Source organism: Cucumis sativus, chromosome 3 (assembly GCF_000004075.3).
Source record: "Cucumis sativus cultivar 9930 chromosome 3, Cucumber_9930_V3, whole genome shotgun sequence".
In the NCBI taxonomy this organism is placed as follows: Eukaryota; Viridiplantae; Streptophyta; class Magnoliopsida; order Cucurbitales; family Cucurbitaceae; genus Cucumis; species Cucumis sativus.
The window spans coordinates 14,079,822-14,105,064 of record NC_026657.2 but is presented as its reverse complement, the minus strand read 5'-3'; the positions used below and the strand labels follow the sequence as shown (position 1 = coordinate 14,105,064).

The 25,243-nt window shown below is 31.4% G+C and overlaps 2 protein-coding genes across 2 annotated transcripts; one reads left to right on the top strand and one right to left on the bottom strand.

Moving 5' to 3' along the window:
- Positions 1-496: 496 nt before the first annotated feature.
- LOC101219802 (polyadenylate-binding protein 8) lies at positions 497-5,896 on the bottom strand. Its single transcript, XM_004140657.3, has 9 exons — positions 5,154-5,896; positions 3,472-3,590; positions 2,716-3,372; positions 2,548-2,625; positions 2,296-2,385; positions 1,925-2,062; positions 1,544-1,717; positions 1,247-1,453; positions 497-1,016 (listed from the first exon to the last, which is right to left on the bottom strand). Exons 1-9 carry the CDS (start codon positions 5,398-5,400, stop codon positions 762-764), a joined length of 1,965 nt encoding a protein of 654 aa, XP_004140705.1. The 5' UTR covers positions 5,401-5,896; the 3' UTR covers positions 497-761.
- Positions 5,897-16,129: 10,233 nt separating this feature from the next.
- On the top strand, positions 16,130-20,271 carry LOC101220279 (CBS domain-containing protein CBSX1, chloroplastic). Its single transcript, XM_004140659.3, has 8 exons — positions 16,130-16,659; positions 17,214-17,298; positions 17,387-17,451; positions 17,806-17,854; positions 18,212-18,264; positions 19,220-19,335; positions 19,691-19,748; positions 19,839-20,271. The coding sequence occupies exons 1-8, from the start codon at positions 16,441-16,443 to the stop codon at positions 19,911-19,913; spliced, it is 720 nt and encodes a 239-aa protein (XP_004140707.1). The 5' UTR covers positions 16,130-16,440; the 3' UTR covers positions 19,914-20,271.
- The last annotated feature ends 4,972 nt before the right edge of the window (positions 20,272-25,243 follow it).

Here is a 25,243-nt window from a genome sequence, read left to right as displayed (position 1 = left end):
TTTCGAAATAGCTTCTTCAGTTAGAAAAAAAATTCCTTCACTCAATGCCATTAGATCTTTCTCTTTTCTTTTTGGCGATAACTAGACTTAATAATATTATTTTGAATATTATTTTGAATGCAATATAAGAGATTTAAAATTTGAACGTGTACACTGTTAAGACGTATTTAGAAGCTATTTCACTACTCATTAGTACACTTCATATATCAATGTCCTCCAACGCAGTAAATAGATCGCCATATTTAAAAAAAGTCACCGTTACAACCAAACATGCTACGAAAGAGAAATAAGGAAAATGAAACATTCTAAAGAAGAAAATTAGAAGTCTCAACAAATTCATTAAACGAATAAATCGAACTCTCAACAATCAAATTCTCCACCCCCACTTTTTAGATCTTTATTCTACTAAAATGAAGCCAGCCATTCCCAGTTACGAGAAACCATTTATGCCTGCTCAAAGAAGCGTGAAGTAGGGAAAACACATAACACAAGAGAGTGGAGTAGAGCACTAAGTCGGATTAATGTTTAAAAAAAAAAACAAGAACAAAAACCTTCATCCTCTAGGGAAAAAGAGAGTACTGCTAACCGAAAACTAAAAAGAAAAGAAAATGTCAGCAAAGTCTTCAGAGATAAAAGCCAGTACTACAAACAAATTATGCCAGTACTGCAGTCTCCACAAATTAAAAAAACAGTCAATTGTATCACACACAACTACTACATTTTCATTTCATGAATCAGGGAGCTTTATGAACACAAGTAACTCACGACACGAGGTTCTCCGTCAGCGACAGAGAAGCTAGCTGATCTGCTGCATTGCCAGCTTGCTGCTGCTGCTGAGCTGCCGCAACATTCCTCAAAACCTCCATAGCTTCAGCTACTTTCGCCTTCAAGGCTTCCGGGGACTCTAGTAAATGCAAAACCTCAGTCTGGTCCATCTCCAGAAGCATTCCAGTTACCTTGGCCGCGTTGTCAGGCTCTAACTGTTCCACAAGCGGGTAAAGATTCTCCCCCAGCATCTACACATCAATCACAAGCAATGTAAGACTTCAAACACCACAACTATCCTATAAAAGGCTTACATATACTTTCCATCTTTCTGCACATGTTCTCATATAAACTTCAATCTCTATTTTATTTTTCGTTCAACAGTATAATACAAAGATCTGAGACACAGTTGGACAATAGTCCCAACTTTCGTCAAGGTGTGATATCCAAAAACTACATTTATAGTACAGAAAATGCTTACTGTTCTCTGTTGGTCTGGAGTAGCATTTGCCAGAGCAGAAGCCAGTGCACCAATAGGGATAGGTTGAGAGTGTGCCGCATCACGCAATGGCATACCTCCCATATCATATGGAACAGAAAACATGCCTCCAGCAACACCAGGCATAGCAACATCAGGCAATCCTCTTCCAGGGGGATAGCGATAGACACGTCCTCCTCTAGGCAACATCTATCGCCCAATGAACCAACCAAAACAGACATTAAACAACAAGAGGAAGCCCAACAGACAGAGAAAATAAAGAAAGAAAAAATCACCAACCTGTTGTTGCATCATTGGAACAGGCTGCTGAGTTTGCTGGACAGCTCCTGCACGTCTGCCCCCAGGGCGCTGGCCTTGCTGACCCTGCTGAACCATTGGGACAAAGAAATTTGGCATTGGTCCTCCACCAGGCCTTATACCAGGAACAAGCTGCTGCTGATAACCAAACCCACCCTGGCAAAAACAATACCCGTAAGACACAAAACAATAATACAGAAATTAGGGCTAACCATACACACCACACTTTCCAGATGGCATAGAAGGATCGAATCACAGATGCATGAGTAAATATGAACATCAACTATTGACCACTAGTTTGGTGCAAGAACAAAAGACAGAATATGAAATTAAAATGAAAAAGGGCCTGGTGGAGGTAGTTACTTGGGAAGGAATCATTGCAGGAGGAGCTTGACCATAAAACAACTGCTGTCCGATACCTGGTCCACCAGGGGGATATATTGGCATCCGTGGGGCAACTGAAGCAGGCATGGGAACAGACCGTATTTGAGAGAACTGAGCCTACAGGGCATACTCAAAGATATTAAAGTCATGACTCACAATGTTAGACAAATTTAGGCACCAAGTCATGACACATAAATGTTAGACAAACTTTTTTATTTAAAAAAAAAAAGGAAGAAGAAGATGAAGAAGAAGAAAGCAACCATCAGAGATTGATGTTACAAGTTCTGACAATTGAAGTTACAATACAATGGTAATGCCAAGAATAAGTATGAAAACATCAACGGAAGTACCTGCAATCTGGCTCTCCTATCTTCCTTCCGCTGTGCAAGTGCTACATATAATGGTTTACTAACAACCATTTTGCCATTCATCTCCACAAGCTATCAATTAAACCAAGTGAACTATTACAGTCCTTCCATATTTTGTATCATTAATGACAAGCATATATGAGTGGATAATCCACAACAAATAAATTAACCATGTGTATGGATGTTTCCAAATCATAAATAGAAATAATAACAATAATAAGCACATCTACTCACAGCTCTAGATGCCTCATCAGGGGTTGAGAATGCAACAAATCCAGAACCTCTGCTTATGCCATTGGGGTCGCGCATGACCTAAAACACACAAAATAACCATAATACTTTAACCACAAGAGGCTTAAACCAAAGGTAGTGTCATGAGTTAAACTGCAATATTATTACAACCTTGCATGAGGTGATTGTGCCAAATGGAGCAAACAGCTCCTTAAGCTTATCATCACCAATGCTATCATCTAAATTTTTAATGTACAAATTTGCCCCTTGGTACTTGTCAGCTGCTTCTTTCATAGTTTGTTCAAACCGGTGCTTTAATTCAACTTCTCTTTCAGATTTTTTCTGTGCTTTTCCAACATACCACTCCTTATCATCAACTAACTTTCCGTTAAGGGTGTCAACTGCCCTAGCAGCATCATCGGCATTTTCAAAATTAACAAATCCAAAGCATCTTGATTTGCCATCAGCATCCCTCATCACAACAATACTCGTGAGTGTCCCAAATTCAGAAAAAGCTTTGTTCAAATCCTCTTCAGTAGTAGTCTCAGAAAGATTTTTTACAAATACATTGTTAAATTTGGATTTGTCAACAACACCATCTCTTTCTTGTTTACGAAGAAAAGGTCCTACATAAACTTGCTTATCATTCAACAGCATACCGTTCAGCTTCTCAATAGCTTTCAGAGCAGACTCCTCATTGTCAAATTGCACAAAACCATAGCCTTTTGACTGGCCAGAGGAATCTAAAGCCACTTTGCAAGACAGGATACTACCAAATGCAGAAAATGTATCATGTAGAGCTTTGTGGTCAATTGCCTTGTCTAAATTCTGAAAATTAGAGTGAAAAGTTAACTCAAGAACAGAATCAAATAAACAATTCAAATAAAATGGACAAGATAATAAACATAAAATGAAAAATACTAGTACCTTGATGAATATATTTCCAGCCCCACTCTTGCGAATGCTTGGGTCACGGTGAGAATACATCACTCTAATAGGCTTTCCATTCAAAGGGGTAAAGTTCAGCACATCCAATGCTCTTGCAGCTGTTCAGGCAAAATAGGATTACAATAGAGAAAAAAACGTGGCTATTTAAAATTTAGTGAGGTATTAGAATATGAAATTCATTGTTTGAATCGCATGATAATTTGAAATACTACTTTTCAATTGACAAGAAAGAACAAGGACCTACAATCCGCAAATTTAAAAAAAAAATAGGACATCATTTTATATCAACAATACCAAACCCAAAATACCTTTTTCATTAATTATTAAAATAATGTTTTGTAAATAATAACGAAGAAGAAAAGGCCATTAAAAAATAAATAAAATAAAAACCCAACAGACACATCACATAGGAATGTAATAAAGCCAAAAGCCCATTTGAAAGTAAGAACGTAACCCTAAATAACGTTCTTTCTTTTTCCCTCCACTGTTCTGCTCATCTCACATCCACAGCCACCCCTTGCTCTTCCCCCTACTCACCCCCCCCCCCCCCCCCATTCTCCTCTCTCTGCACTGCCACTGTCAAAGATGCTCAATCTCCCACCCTTTGCTGCCGACGCTGACCACCCCTCTTCAGGGTCATTGTTGATTTGAAAGGTTTGGGGTTTCTTTAATGTGTTTGTGTATGTTCGTTGGTGTGCTTGTGCCAAAATAATAATAAAAAAATAATATGGGACATAGATTTTCGCGTGTTGGACTCTGACAGCTCACCAAGAATAAGGAGTCCATACTACATACATCAGTATGAAAAGCTTAAACAATTCAAGGCACAAACTTAATTGTGAAAGAATTTACATAAAGGTAGCCAAAGGCCCAAAATTAAGCAAAATTGCTACAGGTGTATATGGTGATGAAAATAAATAATTGTTGTTACATGGAACATTTGTCATTCAATGAAGGACAAATCACCATAGAGCTTTCAATAATAAAACTAAATTCTTGTATCAAGTTTCTAGTTCAAAGTTATCTGAAATCATAAAATATGCATCACAATCTAACAAATTCAGATCCTCCCAGTAGTGTGACTAGCAACCATCAACTTGAGATATGGAACATTTAAGATGTACTCATGCTATTTGCATTATCATTTCCAAACAGATGTACTTCAAGACCGTAGAAGGTAACATTCTTATCCTGAAGAGTGAAGCCCAAACAACGCAACAAAATGACCCACAGCATCTCCTCCTAGTCCACCCACAGCCCGACTTTCTAATTCTCCACAGAATGAAACAAACAGTCTGGCGTTTTACAATTTATTAGTGAAAGAAATAACCATCATACAGTAAACATTATTCATTATTGGACCCTAAAAGCAATCATCCGACCTTTTATACAAGCTATCTACTTTGGTGTCACTAATTTCCCGACTAAACATTAGATTGCTACAAGCTTAACTTTTTGGGATTCAAAAATCTCAGATAGAGAAATAAATCAATGAATTAATAAACATGATCCACACATATATTTACATATCAACTCTACATTTTACTAGCCCAAGCAATCAGCCGAACGAGAAATGTTCACCCTAAATATTAAACTAAAAAAAATGAAACAAATTACATTAAACAGTAGAGGGAAATGAAGAAAAGTGAAGACAAACTGACCATCTTGTGGGTTGCTGTAGTTGACATAGCCATAACCGAGAGATCGCCGGGTCGTCAAGTCTCGGCAAACCCGAACCGAAACTACCTGGCCCACCTGATTGAAAATGTCATAAAGCTGCGAATCCGTGACATTCAGGTCCAGATCTCCGACGTACAAAGAAGTAGTGACAAAATTGGCACCGCCATTCGCCGCTGGATTGATGCCGGAAATAGCATTCTGAGGCTGAGCTTGCACCTGAGTCGCCATACTGGAAATAATTTCACTCTGTTCAAAAAAATCTTTCAATGAATTAATATGTTTTTGTTTTTGCTCTTTTTTTCTTTTCTCCTCACTTCCCTCTCCTAATTTTGTTATTCAGAAACAAACCCTAAGAAGGAATGAATGAACGGCGAATCTTCAGACACTCAAAAAAGGCCAGCAAAACGCAACGAACAACCGGGGGAGGATAACAAAAACCGTTTAAAGATAATAGGAAATTGAAGCAAAAATAAACAACCCCGAAGGAAAAATCTTCCTACTACTAAAAGAAAGGAATAATTGGTTATGATTTTTCAGGATGAGATAAATGATAGTGAAAAATGGATAGGATAGATAATCGGAAGGACCCGATAGGAGAAATGAGTAGCCGCCGGAAAGCGGGGCGGCGCGTGACGTAGAGAGCGACGGAGAAAGAGACGGTGAACAAATTAAAAAAAAAACGCGAGGGTTTGGAGGGCAGATGAAACTGCACTAAAAGAAAGAGGAAGAGGGAGAAGATGTAAGGCTTTATATATGTGGGAAGTTCTGGGTAAACCCTAGAGAAAAAATCTACCTAAGAAATCTCAACCGTCCATCGCAATACACTGCGGCCCATCTGACGAGGTCAAGTCTAACCGGTAACGGTAACTTTTTTCGGTTGCCAGTGACGGTCTTCAGGAAGAATAGAGAATCAAATTTCAAACTTATTTATAAAAAGAAAAAATATATCTCACTAGAATTTTAAAAATAGAATAAACTTTTTTATTAAAAAAAAAAAAGTATTTTCAATTTTACTATTCCGCAACCCTCTCCAAAAAAATGTATATTTATACTACTCCATAACAATTTTAAAGAAAGAAAATTCATTATACTACTCCATAGTCTTTCCAAAAGAATTTATACCTATACTAGTCTATATAACCGATGTGATTGATCTTTTTTTTCAAACATATTACATTGCTAGAAGGAAAGGCGATCTTACAACGTGAGTTCAAACCACAAACAAAACATAAAATATAAAAGAAATCAAATATTTGAACTTATAAGTATCGGTGCATTTACTTAGGTACATACTATCCTCACATTATTGATTTTTGTATTTTAATATTAATTTTAAAGTATTACAATACATATTAAATAGTTCTTAGCTTTAAGTCCTTCTATAGTGTCCCGTGTAAAAGATACTTAAGAAAAAAATTTCCAAAGAAAATAGCTCGTGGTGAGTGAGCTAATATGTTTAAAAGTAACGTGGCTATACAAATTAAAACTATAACTTATTAGATAAATAAATATATATCAATATGATTAAGAATAGGGACTAAATTAAATATCAGTAGTTAATTACTTAAAGAATTAATTAATTTAATTTAATTAGTTAAATGAAAACAACATAAATATTCATTTAAATCATACTAATTAATTAAATATGAATTTAATTGGGTTAATTTTGATAAATTTAACAAAAACACAACAAAATACGTAACAAAATAAAAAAAATAAGAAAGGCCCGTGAAATCATTAAAATATTTCTATAAATTCTATATTTGCTATTCATACTGTGGACGGTTAATCATTCTCTTTTTCTTATTTGTGATTTTTTTCATCTTCTTTTATCGTTTTCTTCCGCTCTTCCCAGATCTTTGTTATTATATTTTTATTAAAAAAAATTTCTTTCTTTCTTCATCTTCTCCTTTTTTTTTTACAACTCTTATTTCATAATATCAGTTTAAATATCACTTTGACATGATTTAAACATGGCTTCCTTAACCAACATAATCTTTTAACATTATCAACACAATTGTTTATATTTGAAACATTTTTTCTATCGTTTAAAAAGAACTGATCGTGTGAATATAATCTAAACAACCACATATCATAGTCAACACGATCGTTTGATTTGAAGCATTTTTGGCATCGTTAAAAAGAACTACACAATCGTGTATCATTTTCTACATGATAGCGTATCATGATTTTAGAAGATGAATTACACGTTCACATGTTGACCGAGGCATTTTTTGTATTTCTCCCCGTGGGCCTGTAGGTTTTTTTTTGTTTTAAAATTTTTTTTAAGTGTAAATATTTTGCCGATTTTGTTATATTTTTTTGCATGTTGACTGAGGCATTTTTTGTATTTCTCTTTGTGGGCCTGTAGGTTTTTTTTTGTTTTAAAATTTTTTCTAAGTGTAAATATTTTGCCGATTTTGTTATATTTTTTAAAAAACCCTTGATTAATTTAAAATAGAGGGATAACTTCCATGTACTCCCTTTGATACGTGTTGAAAGATTCTCATGTTCACTATCTTGACATCTTCTTCGAGTTAAATAAAAAAACCTCCAATACAGAAGAAGGGTGGTGTGTGATAATTGAGAAAACTTGTGTGAAAAAAATTACTCAATTATCAATCCAAATTGGCTCTAAAAGACCTAGTACCTGAAAAGATCTCAAAATCGTAGAGAGGTTTCCTTTTTGGTGATGTTCATTCAATCTAAAGATGTTTGTAGAATTAAAGTCCTCACCAACAGTAAATTTGTGTATTTTCTATCTTTTTTATTTGAAAAGCATGCTTAGCAATTATTTTGCAATAGATCTGTTTATTTGTAATCTTGTTAATGTACGGGTATTTCAATTTTCTAATTAAATTTGAGTTTATGTTCATGTGAAATTATTCGTGTTTTTATACATTCACTGTCAAGTGTCAAGTTGTCTGAATGAGTTCAGCATCTGAAACATCAGGAGTTTCATCTTAAATGTGGGCACATCAATTGTTGGTTCTAGAATGCCCGTGTCTAAAGTTTGAAATACAGGAGCAGCATAATATATGATCTATTGTTGCATCTTGTGTTGTTGTTGCTGCTGCAACAGTGGATCTTCTTCATTTTTGTTGCACATTGTTTATGGGAGGGTTGTTTACAAGAAGGTCCATTGGCACAAGTTGCACGAATGTGGTTGCTTTAGAGGTCTCTTTTGCGATTAATTTTTTTTCTCCAACGCTTTCGCCTTTGCTCTTGTCTCATGTGGCGAAAGGTTCTTTCTATATCTCATGGTCAAATTAATAAAATGCATTACCTCCTTTGTATGCACCAACTCTGTCTCGCAAAGCAGAAAACAAAAAAAATGTTAGATTATTCCTTGAAATAAGATTAATGGGGTTGCAGTAAGTAACATAATTAAAATATATCTATATATATATATATATATATATATTCTAGTCTTGATAACAGTGCCAAAAACTTGATCGACCAAATGTGCGAGTGATAAAAATATGAGTGAATTAAGTCTAAGTGCAAACATAAACTGTCAATGAAGTTATAGTCTCTAAGTATTTAGAGCATCGAACCCACATGACTAACATTTGTTTAAATTGTTTACGAATATGACCTAATGAATGTTTAAATTGTTTACGAATATGACCTAATGAAACTAAAAGTAACTAAAGTAAAATTTTGAATAGATTGGAATGCAATATAAAGTAGTAAATAATTGTTGGGTTTATGTCATAAATTAAACTAGTATATAGTAAATGTAATTCATTGATCGTCGTTAATAAATTGTTAATTTTGTAATTTTAATAATGTGTTGTTGATTATTAGTTCTATCTCAATAAACTAACATTCTAGGTTGTTTGATGAGTCCTTAACTGTATATAGAGACATGCATGAATTAATGTTTGAGATATATATAGCTTAAAGAGTCTATAGTATAGGGATAATATTGGGTACCTTATTTTGGTAATACTATGAATACAATTCACTTTGTATTTGATACAAATGCAATAATCTAAAAAAGCTTTCATGTAGGTGACACGCAAGTGGGGGTATCCTATGCAATGAGTTTACATAAGACTAGATTATAGAATAGTAACCACTAGATATAACTCCATTAATTAGTTAGGTTTCTATTTCATTAAAATGACCTCAGTAACTTCATCTTAATACACTCAAGATTGTCTTTTGATTTGTACGAGTGAGAATGACCAGATTATCGACTCAATATGCTTATCATTTTGGGGATAAGATTGAGTGAGAAGCTGAAAACATAATCACACAAGATGAAATTTGTGTCTCTAGGACTTCAACAAAGAGTTCTACCTTATCTATAACATGAGAGAGATTTTTGTTTATTGGTTGGACCATAAATAAGTTGTTCATTATAAGAGCACTAATATTTAAGGATTATAAGTAACCTAGGGGTAAAATATAGCTACAGTGAGAGTTCAGTTGCGAGTTTTTAGTGGAGTGTACACACCATTAACAAATATTGATTAATGAGTTTAGCTAATTAATTTAATATTCTTGTAACTTCTGATATGTAGTTTCATTATGTCTGATTTGTAAAGAGTAATGAAATTAATATATATTGATTTTATATAATTTGAAATGTTCAAATTTACTTTGAGAATTAATATAATATATGGTGATATATTATAATATAAAATTCTATTTTAATTAAACTTTATAATAAAATTTTATTTTTGGATATAATTCAAAATTAATTTATGAGAAAATAAAATATTTGAATGACTTCAAATATTTATTTAATGTGAATTATATTCATATTAAAACTATAGGTTAGAATTTAATGCGTATATAATGTGCATTAAAATTATCGGTTGTGAAATAAATTTATATACAAATATGATTCATAATTGGATTAATTAAATAAAATATATTTAATTTAGCAACTAACTAATTGCAAAATTAATTGATAATTTAAATTTAATTTATTTAACTTAATTAAAAAAATTAACAAACTATTAACACTTCATACAACAAAACTATTAAAAGACAAAATTAATTACACTTGATTTTTTTATGAAGGGTAAATATTTTGTCAAATGTTCTATTTTTGACAATTTTTCATTAAAAAATAATTATTAATTAAATATGATTTAATCAATAATTAATTCAATTTAATTTAATTTAAATTAGTAACTTCCTTTAGGGAGTGTTTGGCCCATGACTTTGAAATTAGTGGGTTTGACATTTGAAGCCAAACTCATGTTTGTCCCGGTGGAATAAAATTCTTGGGATTAAGTGAGTTTGGAATATGTTTTTTAAAAAAATTATTTAATGTCATATGTTTTAGAAAAAATTTCACTTTAACATCTTATCAATGATCGTTGGCAACAATTGTTAGCCAACTTCATAATCAACCACGATGATTGATCGACAGTCACAACAACCAATTGTTTTAACCGTCAGCTCCAGATCTTGATCATCAACTTCGAATGACCATTGATTGTCAATGAACATTTTGATCAACGACAACCAATCTTCATTAGTTATTGATCTCATGCCTATTAACAAGCGATCGTACTAATGGTCAATGATCAATAGCCATAACCCTTGACGATCGATTGTCATGATGGTCGATGACTAACCAATTGTCTTAAAATTGGCAACTATTGATCGTTTTCACCATTGATCACTGACCATCTTCACCAAGACTTTCCACACTCTTTCCCATGGGATTGAATAGTAAACACTATCCAAGTCCCTCGATTACATTTTTTTTCTAATTCAATCTAGAAAATCATCTATCAACTTCAAACACTACCTTAGTGACCATTGTTGATCGATCACTATGTGTCATTTTTTACAAACTCGGTCGATGAACTTCTGACCACCACTTTCTTTTGCTACTTATGCAAACCTTGAAAAATTAATAAAAATGAATTTTTGAAAAACTTTTTTTTTTCTTAGTCATCCCATATACACTTTTGATTTAATCACAATAAATATTTTTTAAAATATGTATTTTTTCATTATTCTATTTTATTTTCTTGGGGAGTATTTATTACTATTATTATTAGATCATTTTATTTAATGTTCCTTTTTTTGTTCTTTATTTAAAATTAATATTTTCTTCATTTTAGGAGATTTTGTTTATTTTATTATATTTTTCCAAGGTAAAGGTTGATAACCTATCTCGAGTATAAATTAAATATTAATATATTGGTAATATAGTGAAAATTGTAATTATATATCACATATATACCATGGTTTATTCTTGCAAAAATGACAAAATAAGTTATAATAATTAAGTCTATATCACACACATTTTATTATTTGCAAAAATGACAAAAACGAAGTCCAGCCCACACATCAAGAGGTAAAATGTCACAAATGTTCTCGTTACTAATATACTTTTGATACACTTTATACACGTCTGATACACCTAATACACCAATTGATACACTTTATACACCTGATACTCTTTGATATACTCGTACCGAAACATTACTAATATATGTTTGATACACCTGATACACTGCATATACATTTTGTATTATTTACTTATACAATTGATTGATTAAATGCACTTAATATGCTTGAAGTCCTATTTATACATTTGATATACTATTGACATACACTTGTAAACTTGATTCATATACTTGATAATGATTCACTTTACTTATATTCTTTAATAATATATTGTTGATATACTTGATAATGATAAAGTGAGTTACATCATTCATATACTTAATAATAATCTAATGAACTGCATAAAATTTGAAAAAACAAAAATCACGTAGTAAGTATATTAACCAACTAATACATATAATATAAATATATCAGAACACTGATATACGAAACTGAGACAAAGTAAAACAAAAAAAATAATGTGAAAAAATAAAACAAAATCATTTGGAATTAAATTCAACTCAAAATACACGTTGAAGAAAGTAAAAACAAAAAAAAATCACAAATAAAGTTAAATTACTCCGATCAACAACCATTATATTATATTTCATATCGCAATTATTGTACTATTTATATTTTAAAAGTAAGATTAAGACATAAAGAATAAATAATTTTTCTAATATAAGAATAAACAAATAATTAGGGCCTTAAAAAATGAGAGCATAAATAAATAATGAATAGAGCATTAAAAAGAGTGAGAGAAATAAGTTATTGAAGGGTAGTTTAGGAATAATATTAAATTTAAGATGAAGAAGTGAAAATTTTGCCATATTTGCAAAATTTAAAGCAATGTGCTATAACTGCTATATCATATTCTCAAAATGTTATTCTATGCAATTTTCCTTTAGTTTAATTATATTTTTCATTTTTTTCGTTAGTCAATTTAGGTAGAAGACTTAAAGACTTATTTGGATTGACTAAAGAAAAAGTGTTTTAATTTTTTTTTAAAAAAACTCATTTTTATTTAGACATCTTTTGATAAAAGTATTTTAAAATACATTGTATGTGTGTCATAGAAAGACAATCATAACTATAGTTAAATGTAACTCTACTTAACTTCCACTTTTGAATGACCCTTTTGGTTATGTTTATTTTGAAACATATTAGACCATTTTTAATGTTGTTTAATTAGAACTTTCGTAAATATATGATTACATAATTTGTTATATTTTGTGAATGATTTCTAATATTCCTACTTAGATCAATCATGTTAATGCAACTGTAATCAAAATTATTGTTATCTAATATTAAAATTTCTCATTTTTATATTATTGTTATTAAAATCAAAAGAGTCAATAAATTAAATTAGAGGTACAAAATATTAAAAAATCAATTAAAATTTGATACAAATAAATTTAGGACATATAATTAATTAAAAAAACTAAACAAAATTAGAAAATTCAGATTTTTAAATTATGCATCCCAAACACAGACATTTGTAATATTCAAGCATTAGAACCCCATCAAATAAGTTTAGAGGCATTTGATTCCGAACATAAACACCTCCTCTAAGAGAGTTATTTGAGGGAAGGTGAGATGTTTTCCCACGTATCCCAACATTTGTCCAACATTCTTTTCTTCATAAGAAAGAAAGGGGAAGAATTGTATAAAGACGACGACAAATATGTGAAACATAAGTTCTTTGCATAAACTCTTTATGAAAGAAAAAAAAATATCTCTTTCCCAAAAATAATCTTTTTGGCTTCTTAGTAAATACAAAGTAAATAAGGAAAGTAAGTTCCAACTTCTCTATATTTCTATGTTTTTGTATCAAGCATGCTTAACCATTAAATTTATTTTAGATACATTAATTTTTTATGTAGGTAGTTTTCTTTTACAATATACTGGTTTTCCTAAATCCCTTATGTAATGATGATCAAATAAGGACTAACTTAAGCGTTAAACTTTTTAGGCTCTACCACAAAAGTGATGCTAGTGCAACACACCAAGACAGTGAAATATGCATGGGCATAAAGTAGGGGTGTACAAATATAGGTTAAACCCGAATAACCTGGGCTATCCAACCCATGTTATAAGGGTTGGGTTGGGTTAGGTTAAAATATGAGTTGGGTTGAGTTAATTTTTATTTTTATTTTTTCAGGTTGGGTTAATTTTTTTTTATTTTTTTGGGTTGGGTTGGGTCTCGGTTGGAGGGTTGAAAAATTCGGTTCAACCCAACCCAACCCACATTAATATAATATATAAATAAATAAATTAGAGGTAAATACTATTTTAATAAAAAACAAATTAGAGGTATATAAATTTTGAATTTATTGTATGTATGTTTGAAATTTAAATGTAACAATTTCAAACTTTTCTAACCATTAGAAACTAGAAAACGGAATTTTTTTTTTAAAAAAGTATTTATATATACAACCCGACTTGAATTAGGTTGGGTTAAAAACTAAATTCGGGTTATTCAGGTTATCATTCCAAATAACCCGAAAATATGGGTTGGGTTAAGAATGTCCCCCAATCCAACTCGATTTCACCCCTAACAGGAAGCTTACATCTATTCAGTTTTGTATAAAGTTTTTTTACCCTCTGTGTCCCTTGTTCCTAAAACAACATAACTTTTTCTATTACTACACTTTGAGTCCCACATCCCTTTGTGTATTATTCTTTTTAATTATAGCCTTCTCAAGTTCCACTCATTTGCTAAAAGGAAATTATTAATTTAATTTACCAAATATTTTGTTAAAATCAACAAAGAGAATGCAAAGACAACAACTTAAGCCATCAAAACCCTAAGGCATTCACATTGCCAAAGCCCTATGAAATTTAGTGCATGATCAATTACAAAATAAATTTATTTATTAAATAAAAACCATTGATACAACAAAATTTGATGGATAAATAAATGAAATAAAGAATTACATGTAAACTCCCATTTCATTTTCTTTTAATTTAATATTTACTATGGTTGAAAAACAAGTTTAAATCTAATTATCAATTTTCTAGGGTTGAATTTTTGTAATTAAAGATTTTGTAGCAAATTTAGTTTGGTACAAAACTTGAAAAGATGAAAAAACTTAGAAAATGACTAAAGTAGAAGTTATATTTGCTATTTATAAATTCACTGTCTAGAATCCTTAAATGTTAATTGTGTATAATCATTAAATACGGTGAGTACTTCATGCAACACCCGTTGATACAGAGTTAACAACCACGAAAACATAACACAGATAGATTGGAAGACAAAAAAAAGTTTACCTTAAATACATTATACAAGTTCTTGAAATGAAACATATACCTCAACGATACGATAATCAAGATACCGAAAATATTTAATTCATCTACCATAAAAAATAGTCTTTGCTTGTTGTAAAACTATTAGTTCTAAAGCTATAAAAAAAACTTGTTAGTTATAAAGAATGTAATTAATATACAAACAATGTTAAACAAATAAGATATAACCTACAAATTAACATTCAAATAATAAAATCAAATAACATAAATTACAACCTTTCAAAAACTTATATAAAAGACATATTTACAACCGTTTTCTAAAAAGCTAACTATAAAAATCTATTAACAATTTCTTAAATATAGATGGTGGACATTTAAAAATAAACATGTAAAGATACAATTTAAAATAATAAAAAAGAATTTTTTTTTTTTAAAGATACACATTTTCAAACTTATTAGAAATACTTATTTGAGAAATTTAAATTTGAGCTGTATTTTAATAATCTAATCCTATAATAATATCTCAAATTTACCATATATTAATTGAATATTTTAAATATAGATTATGAACAGATAGAAAATATACATATACAAATATAATCTAAAATAACAAAAAGAAAAAAAGAAGAAGATAAAAATCATATTTTCAAAACTTATTAGAAATACATTAATTTAAAAAATCAATATTTTCATAATCTAATTTAAAAATATATATTATAGATTAATTAATTATATAATTTTGAAATCTTATTAATTTATTAAAGATTGAATTTTCGAATAAGATAACTAATTGAGAATTTCCATACTTCGAACCTACCTATGAAATACAGTAGAATAAGAGGACAAAGTCGGGATTAATAGACACCATAAGTTTGTACATCCCCAATTTGCTAAAAATTTTATTCATGTTAATTTTTGCTATATTTCCAACTGCTACCTCCAAATTTGTCATTTCTATCTATATCTCTTAATTTTTTTTTACGGTTTTTATACGTGTGTGGGTAAGATTGAACTTTTAGGCTAATCGAAAGGATTGATTCAAATACACGTTAAACGAGTCGATCCAATCCAAAAAGAGATCTACATCCAATTGAATATGTGGATGGATTGGGGTTGTCAACCATTGAGTTAACTTGAAGTGATGTTTGAGCTTCAGAAAAATAATGATATTTCATGTTTATCAAACGTGGTATCAGAATGCATCTAGTGGAAGTTCATGTTAAAAGAAAATTAGAGTTTTTAAATTATAAAAAATTGCATAAAGCATTTAGAGTCGGTTCAATTCTATAAATTCATGATAAACTCGGGCAACAATTATTACGTGTTGAACTTAAATTACTAAATAATATTATTTTTGAACTCTAAGGCTAAAACCCCAACATCACACATCGTGTGTCCTCTCATTGATTAAAGTCACCGAAACGTTCAATATCTCCGACCGACTAGACGGGGATTTTTCTCTCCATTAAAACGCCTTTTTTTCTCTTGGAAAAGTGTTCTTGTTTCCTATCCTTACACGGATCGGAAGCTAATTACAACCTAATTCTCCGATTCCACCTTCACTCTGAAAATTTCCCGGTTGTATTTCTCTTCCGTTCGCTGGATCAGCCATTGATTCGTTTGAATTTCTCTGTTACTCCTCAATCATCTAGCAAAATGAGCTCCATCTCTCTCTCCAATTCACATCCTCTTGCGCGCCCTTATCCTCATCATCTTCCTCACTCTCACCGTCAACAATGGTGCTCCCGCCCTCTGCTTTCGACCAATTCTCTTTCTAAGCTACACCGGTTTGGGATCTCCGACCGATTCCCCGCTCGACCTCCCTTGCCTTTGGTTCTTGCTTCTTCTGGAGCTGGCGTCGTTGATTCCTTTCCGGTTTGTCATTTCCTTCTCATATTCTTTGTTCTATTCACAACTTAATCACGATTATGTTTTTGTTTTTAGTTTATTTACTGCAAGCCGCACTCTAATTGCTGACCTACCGTTATGTAGTGAATTAGGCGATATCTCTACTCTTCACTAAGATTTGTATGTCTGTGTTCTACCTACGTGAATAAGTATGGACATAACCGCCAAAATATGCTTTCATTTCGGCTGTTAAGTAATATAGAGATTATACTTTTCCTTCACGACGATTCATCCGTGGAAAAGAACCTGTACCGTCTACGATTATGCTGCATAATTTTAGAATGGAGCATAGAACTAAAGCAGACGCTCGAAAGTGCTTATAAACAATTATCGATTTGGTCCTATTGGTGCTACTATGTATAATATAAGCTATATGTTATGTTTATTATATGTTTTGTTTTAGAGAGGGAGAGTTTGGGGAATTGACTTGTTTATGGCTATTTTAGACCTGATGTTTTAAATTTCTGTTTGACGGCTTGGCTGTCGTGTTTTGCTCTTATTTCTATCATGATGATTTTCAGCTCAGAGGAACATATACGGTTGGTGATTTTATGACGAGAAAGGAGAATCTATATGTTGTTAAACCTACAACAACAGTTGATGAAGGTGCGGTTGATTGAGGGACTAAATTTCAATTGTTTTGGTTAGAGTTGCTAATGCTAATTGGTTCTTTCATCGGCTTTTGTGCTTACAGCATTAGAGGTCTTGGTGGAAAAGAGAATAACTGGCTTTCCTGTTGTCGATGATGATTGGAATCTGGTAGAGTCTTTCTTTTCACCTTTTTGTGCTCCTTGCGCGTTTTTTTTTATATTTCCTCTGTCAACTTACTATGGAAGTGAATTACCAAAGTCCGATGATATTCTTGTGGAAGGGACTGGGGAAGGGGTCTTCTCTTTGTCCTCAGTTTCGCTGAGGATTTTGCAAAAATTATCAACATTATTTTTTCTTTCGTTTTTTTGAGGATTTGGGGTGCACTTGTGCATCTATGGTCAAAGCCTTACCCTTAAGTCAGGCCAGGAATTTTGGTCCATTTATATTAAGGGTACGGCTAGCAAAGAATCCAAAGTGCTACTCTTCTTTCTTAATAATTTGGCTTGTGTTTTGCTGTTGCAGGTTGGAGTTGTCTCAGATTATGACTTATTAGCACTTGATTCCATTTCAGGTATTTTCACTTCCCATAGCCCGGGTTTCAACTGAAATCACCATTACACGAGGAATTGTTCTTTGCTTATTTTTCTGTTGAAATTGGATTTCTTTCCTTTTTCATTTGTTAAATTACTAGTCTTTTTTTTTATTCTTCTTATTTTAATTCCTAAATTTGAGATGCTTCTTCAATTTTGCTTTCTTATTTAGTTTCCAATTGGGAAACTTTATTGTAATCACCCATGGGTGCTTGGGGTCTTCTCTTATTTCATTTTATCAATGAAATATTTCTTCTCTAAAAATATTATTTTTTGTTATAATCCATTTAAATCATTGCTTCTCTTAATAATATTTCCCCCCTATTATTGGCAATTAGGTGGTACTCAGAGTGATACCAATCTGTTTCCTGATGTGGATAGTTCGTGGAAAGTATGTAAGCAGTGCCATTTATCTTCTGGTTATTTGCCCTCTTTTTTTTTTTTTCACAAACATGAGGATTTTTAACAAAAACACCCTCAGAAAACGTGATCAATCCACTGTTTGGATTGGTTTTCAGCTGTGTGAACCCAAATCAGCAGAAAGTTTTGTTTTGTTTTTTGTTTTAAATAATTTTTTTACTCCAGAATATTGTTCTCAGACCCTTTTGGAAAGTACTCCAAAATATTGTTTGATTGATCTTTGGAGTACTCATTTTCAAAAAATGAAATATTTATTGATACATTGAACTACTGCTTTCAATTTATGGTGTGCAAACTGGTGAATAGGTTCTTAAATTATTACACTTCTTTCTGTTACTTACAAAATGTTGAAATAAATAACTTCAGCTTACTATTATCTTTTATTGAAGAAAACTAAGTTCTAAGTCTAACAACCTAACCCAACCAAAATATTACTAAAGCCGGATTGGGGTTTTGCTGTCATCTGATCAGGTTTATTTGGTTGGACAAATTGCAACTGAATATTTGTGTTTGGTTCGGAATCTCGTCTAACTCAGTCCATCTACTGCATGAACACCTTCAGTAGTTTACATATAGGCGACTTTTCCCATTTTACTTAGTTTTTCTTTTCTTTATGGTTCCAAAGTTGTTATGTTTAGATTTTTGGTAGAGCCAGAAATTAGCTCTAACATTGACAGCACTGGTTTAAGTAAAATCTTTTGGAGAGATATCCCTGGTATCGACATCACTTGATTAAGTTAATTAATTTGAGAAAGAAGAGTCGCGGAATTTAGCCCTGCCATTGACATCCCTTTATTAAGTAAATTTCTTGAAGAAAGAAGAATCACACGATCATCATGACCGTGAATTATGTGGATCGGTGGTTCCCTGCCATTTTTTTAATTAAAAAGTGATGGAAGTTTATTTTTCCTGAATATGGTTTCCAGACATTCAATGAGATCCAGAAACTGCTCTGTAAAACAAATGGTAAAGTTGTTGGAGACCTAATGACATCTTCTCCACTAGCTGTTCGTGAAACTTCAAATTTAGAAGATGCTGCCAGGTAATCATTTTATATTTCTCTCTTTTGCATTATTTTACCATCTGAATCTACAGAATCCATGGTTTCTCCAATGTTTGACCTGGATATTTAATCAATTATTTTTTTTAAGTATGCAATTTCATTTTATTCTACTTTTTATGTGCGTTCTTAAAAAATTAAACAAGTAGTTCTTTTTTCTTTACTTTTGTAACTGTTAATTCTTAAAGATAGTGTGCAGGTGCCCATGTTATTCCGCTACTTTATTTGATCACCATTTTTCACCACCCTGATTTCTTTTATTGTGGAGTAAAATATTTACTCATTTTTACTAATTAATCTGTGGGTACCGAGGTTTGAAACTATCTATTGTTTATAGGTTGTTGCTTGAAACAAAATATCGTCGATTGCCGGTAGTCGATGCTGATGGCAAGCTGGTAGGAATATTTATTGTTCTATTCTTCTTTAAAGCCCAATAAAATTTAAAATCTCTATCAATCTTAGTTACTTCTGTTTAAATGTTAAAGGTGGGGATCATTACTAGGGGAAATGTTGTTAGAGCTGCTTTGCAAATAAAACGAGCTGCTGAGAGGTCAACATAATTCTAGAAATTTTCGCAGGTGCCGCTTTGAGGTAAATGCTACTAGGAAGCGTATCATTATTTGTAGATCACGATTGTAGTGCCTTATAGTTTACGTCGGGTTTGGATTGTTACAAATATATGAACTTGTGTTTTCCATCCTGAAGTAAACTAGAGGTTGAAAGGGAAGTTTATTGATTCTCTAAGATTCTTTCTTCCCAATTTCCTAACTAAGAAATGTCGGTCTATGTCAATATTTGGGTATCCCAGCATTTCAGGTCATCCCACTGAAAGATTTCTCTATTAAGTTTGTCATTTCAGTTGGAACCTCATTTTCTAAATTTTTCTAATACATTTTGAATATGATTAGCATCTGTGTACCTCTCTCTCTCTTTGGGTTTAGAGCTCTAGTTTTAACTGTGAGACTTATCCCTAGTGTTATGGCGTGACTTCCTTTGGGAATTATTACAACCTTATATATATATATAGTTTGATTTGAATCTCTAACTTTCTGGTTGGTGCCAGTTTAGGTTGGCTTTGAGATCTCTTAAAACTTAATGGAGAAAAGAGAGTAATTGGAAAGGCTGGATGGTAATTGGAATAGTGTTGAGAGAATACGAAACCTTTGGCACTATACATCGGTTACATTATTTTGTATTAGCTTGTGAACTTTTTTGATAGGATATCATTTGGAGTCATTTTCATTCTTTTTTAAGAAACTATGGAATAGAATTATGATTTGACTTATGTAAGTGAATGAAGGCACCATGTAATGGATCGATTAGTTGTTGGGTCTGTAAATCCAACGAGTTTCTTGTTGAATATTTAGGACAAAATGTATAAACCATCTCTCAAAAATGGTAGAAGCAGAGAAGGGATGGGATCCGTTTTTTCGCTTATAGCAATTTATCACTTGTGAAGGGTTTATCTTTTATGTTTTAACGGTGACTTGTGCAGGGTAATTAATTAAACCAGTCATCAATAATATCCATGTATTTCAAATGACAAAATAACTCAAAATACTTCAATTATATAGAAAGTTGATACTTATACACTATCAATGTCTAGTGTTAATAAAACGATTCTATCCACAATTATAGAATCTAAAATTTTACAAATATTTTAGTATTTTAAAAATTGCTTCTATGGATTTTTGACGTGTCGAGGACATAACATTAAATTCTTATTTGTCCCTTTAAAATTTTGATGGATTGATCATGATATTTAGTCAATATTTTCATTACAGTGTAGAAATCAGTTTTTTTTTCAAGAATAATATTATATTTTATCAATATTATTATTATTTTTTGACAATTTTTCAAAAACAAATATCACAATTACATTAATAAATATCAAAATGTCATTAATATAAATAAGTATAGACAGTTACTTATCTGACTTTTGTTTATTTTTTTGTTTTTATACATTTTTCATGATTTCTATCGAAATCTTACTGATATCTTCATGTAGATTTTTGACTAAAACCTTGGTTGGAAACTAGTAAATTATGATTTAAGTCCAAGGCAACTAAGCCAAGTATTTAACAAGTTTAAACTCTGCTGATGAGATCTTATCAAATTGTAAGAATTAAACCTAACTTTTAAGATAGTGTTATTTTGACTTTTATTGACAAAAAAAAAATTGTTAGAAGTAGCGTAGTGAAGTTGTGTATATAGTACACGATTTAGGAGCTAAATAATGTATGGGGTCTACGGCTTCATGCCACGCTATCACACTCACTTGTTGGTCTGCCTCTTCATCATTGCAAGCTTTTTTTTGTTAGTATATATATTTTTGTTATATTAATTATTTAATATCTCAATTCCTAATTTTCAATCCTTTAATAACTTTGTCATTTCAATTTCAATTTTATTATTTTCTTAATAAAATTTAGTTCTTCCTTCCCTTTGAAGGTTTTCCTTTCGTTTTATTTCTTAAAAATATGTTTTTAAATTCCACTTCTAGTAATATATTTTATTTTAAAACCTTTTGTTTGAATGGACTAATCACAAATTTGTCATCTTATTTACTAAATCAACGATAAAAAATACAAATAATTGAATTTGGGATCAATTAAAAAATTGGTATGTGTTTTAAATTAAAACTGAAGACATAAAGTGATCAATTCTGACGCTACATGTTTTCATTATAACCATTTGATCAAATTAACTATTTTGGATCAAGTTAATTATTTTGGTTCAATTAAATATTATTTAGTTGAACTTTAGTTCAAGTGAGCCAAGAATCAAGCTAATGCTAAATATAACCCAAATTTATGTGGTTCAATAGATGAACATTTTTTACTCTAGAAGGTCTAGAGAGAATTTTTCTAAGAGCTAGAAGACTTCCTAACTCTTGTAGTCGACCGCCCTTGAAAATCGAAGTTTCTTTGAAGACACAAACTTTCTTCTAACACTCAAACTTCACCAACATCACATGCTTCCCTCAAACCAAGCGTAAGCATCTAATCGATAAAAAATCGTATGATCAAATTTTAGATATTGAACCATATCGCATTAAATCAATAAAAATACAACATCAACTCAAGTTCAACTTTATGAATAAAATTTAAAGCGAACCAAAGTTATATTTCTATCATTAATATTAAAATTTAGCTCCAATTTCAATTAAAGATTTATTTTTCATTTTTTCAAAAGTATGTTTTTAATAGGTTGATTTTCATAAATATAACAAAACACGAAAATATTTACATCATGTGTAAAAAAATAAAAAAAACTCATGAAGCTGACCATCTTTTTAAAAAGTATTTTAGGTTTTCCTTTCTTTTCATCTTCTTTCTTCCACAACTTGTCTTTTTCCTTTTCCATCATCTTTTTCTCAAGAAATATTTTTTTTCAAATTGTTCTATAAGTATAAATATTTTCGCGCTTTGTTCTACTTTTAAAAAAATCCCTAAAATATATATAATTTCATTATTAATAAATGATTAAAGGATATTAAAGACAATGAAATAGTCTTGACATTTGACCAAATTTACGCGTGCATTGACATGGCAGGTCACGTAGGTTGACTGAATTAAGTGGTACATGACTTTGCACGAAACCAAAAGCACCCTCTTGATTTTTTTATTCTTTTGAATGTACTCTACTTTTGTTAATTATTTGAAAAAAAAAACTTTCTGGTTAAATTTGTAGTTTATAACAAGAATCTACCTGTTTCCTTGCTTTGATTTCTAGATTATATGGTATAATTAGTGGTTGAAAAAAATGAATGGTGTGATATAAAATATAATATGGAAGGAGTTACATATGAGTTATAAAATTCAAATGATGTGAGTGTGTGTCATCGTCAATGGCGTATAATGAAGGGTTTTGGTTAAAGTAAAAGACGTTACCCCATTCAAATGATTCTTGACTTCGACTTCGACTTCGACTTTGAAATCTAAAGCACACATCACATGACTCTTCCATTCTTCATACGCCACCTCAACCCAATTCACACTCTCACTTTTCACTTTTTTTTTTCTTTCTTTCTCTCTTTCAATTTTATGTTTTCTATCCCTACGTATATCAATCATGTCCAAACTATTTAAACAAATTAGTTTCAATTCTGAGTCAAGGGTATATTTGTAATAATAAATCTTATTTATCAATCAAAAATCTGTCATTAATAGATTTTGCTATATATATGATTATTTTAAAATGTTGTTACATAATTCAAAAATAAGAAATTTTCTTGTCAACAATTTAATCCTTTTTACTCATATGTCCTAACTTTTGATGCCACGTATTAGGAAATTCTTTTTTTCAACCGCATTTAGCTAAAGAAAATACATATACTCAAATTCATTTCGTACTGAGAGCAACATAATTCACCTTTCAACAGTTGTTATTGAGCCCTTGGATCATTTTTATTTACCATCAACAAAGGTATGTCAAAAACCTTCTTTGCCAATGACATTTACATATAACAAGTTAAGACGTAAATAAGAAATATGATGCACATCTTTTAATATAAGGGTGCAACCAACATTTGTCTTCACACAAATGTTACCTAACACAATTATTCTAGTTGAGCTGATCTTGTTTCCCATTTCCACACTACCAAAATCATTAGATTCGATGATTCATAAAATATTCTCTTTTGAGAATCCAACTGTATTGTATGAAGCACCTGAATCTACCAGCCACTTTATGGTTGAACTCTCTACATGATGACACTCACTAGTTGAACAAATAAGAGTGACAAAATATGTTGTAGTATTTTTATCAACTTCTTCCTTTTATGAATCTGGCTTCCCTTGCTTTTTACCTTCTTCTTTCTTCCAACGGTAGAAAAACTTCTTGATATGACCAAACTTGTTGCAGTAATAACATATCCTAGTCTCTTTGTCTCCAGACTTCGACCTCTCATTTGAGTTCCATGACCTTTGGGTTTCCTACTCTTATTTCTTCCACGGTTCTCAACAACAAAAGCATGTGAATTATCAACTCCCATCTCAATTTTCTTCTAATTTCTTCATTGAACATGTTTTCTTGATAACATCCAAAGACAAAACACTTTCTAGAGCACAATTACTAATACTCAACACTAAGGTTCTCCAACTGTCTAGCAAGGAGCTTAACAAGAATGCAACTAGCAATTCATTATAAAAAACAATCTTTATGATAGTCATCATGTTAATAACATTTTAAAAACCACAAAAGTGTTTAGAACAGACTTTTCAATCTTCAATTTCAAATTAACAAGACGCCTCATTAATAAGGCTTTATTATGTTTGTTCTTCCTTTCATAAAGACCTTCCGATTTCTACCACAATTCGTAAGGATCAAACTTTTCTAAGACAAATGGTTGAAAATGCTAATATCAATCCATTGTCTAATAGTTCCCAAAATTTCTCTTTAACATTTTTTAGTCTTGTTCTTCCCGTTTCTCTGGTTTTATGGGTTTATTGTGGCTGTCTCTCTTGGATCAAACAAATCTTTACACATTACAACAAATCTTTCATTACCGGTGATATGAATCGACCAAACATTTAGGTTGGCAAGTGGCTAGGCAAGGAGATGTGGTAGGTGAGCTGCCCATGCGGCCAAGACCAGGCAACAAGTAAGTACCAATAACCTCTATGTGCGGCAAAGGAAGGCATGGCTGAAGTATTGATTGTTGCCTAAGTGACATTATTTAAATGTTATAATTAAAGTGTCATGGTAGCCTTAAACTAATAAATAGGATGAAGGATAACTAGGAATGTGGTAGGCGAAAAAGGGAAGACAAGCAAGTCAGGACAAACAACTTTTGGACTCATGTGAGTACGAGATGTAGGATGGCTAACAAGGCGGTGTTAATGTATAGCCACACAAATATGAGATGGAAAATGTGTGTAGGAGGTGT

Excerpts from the sequence above, each read along its gene's own strand:
- LOC101219802 (XM_004140657.3), bottom strand. The coding sequence starts at position 5,400 with ATGGCGACTCAGGTGCAAGCTCAGCCTCAGAATGCTATTTCCGGCATC. Across the intron at positions 2,063-2,295 it reads ATAGGAGAGCCAGATTGCAG|GCTCAGTTCTCTCAAATACG; the intron begins GTACTTCCGTTG and ends TATGCCCTGTAG. Across the intron at positions 1,454-1,543 it reads TTCCAATGATGCAACAACAG|ATGTTGCCTAGAGGAGGACG; the intron begins GTTGGTGATTTT and ends ATTGGGCGATAG.
- LOC101220279 (XM_004140659.3), top strand. The coding sequence starts at position 16,441 with ATGAGCTCCATCTCTCTCTCCAATTCACATCCTCTTGCGCGCCCTTAT. Across the intron at positions 17,855-18,211 it reads AGCACTTGATTCCATTTCAG|GTGGTACTCAGAGTGATACC; the intron begins GTATTTTCACTT and ends ATTGGCAATTAG. Across the intron at positions 18,265-19,219 it reads ATGTGGATAGTTCGTGGAAA|ACATTCAATGAGATCCAGAA; the intron begins GTATGTAAGCAG and ends TATGGTTTCCAG.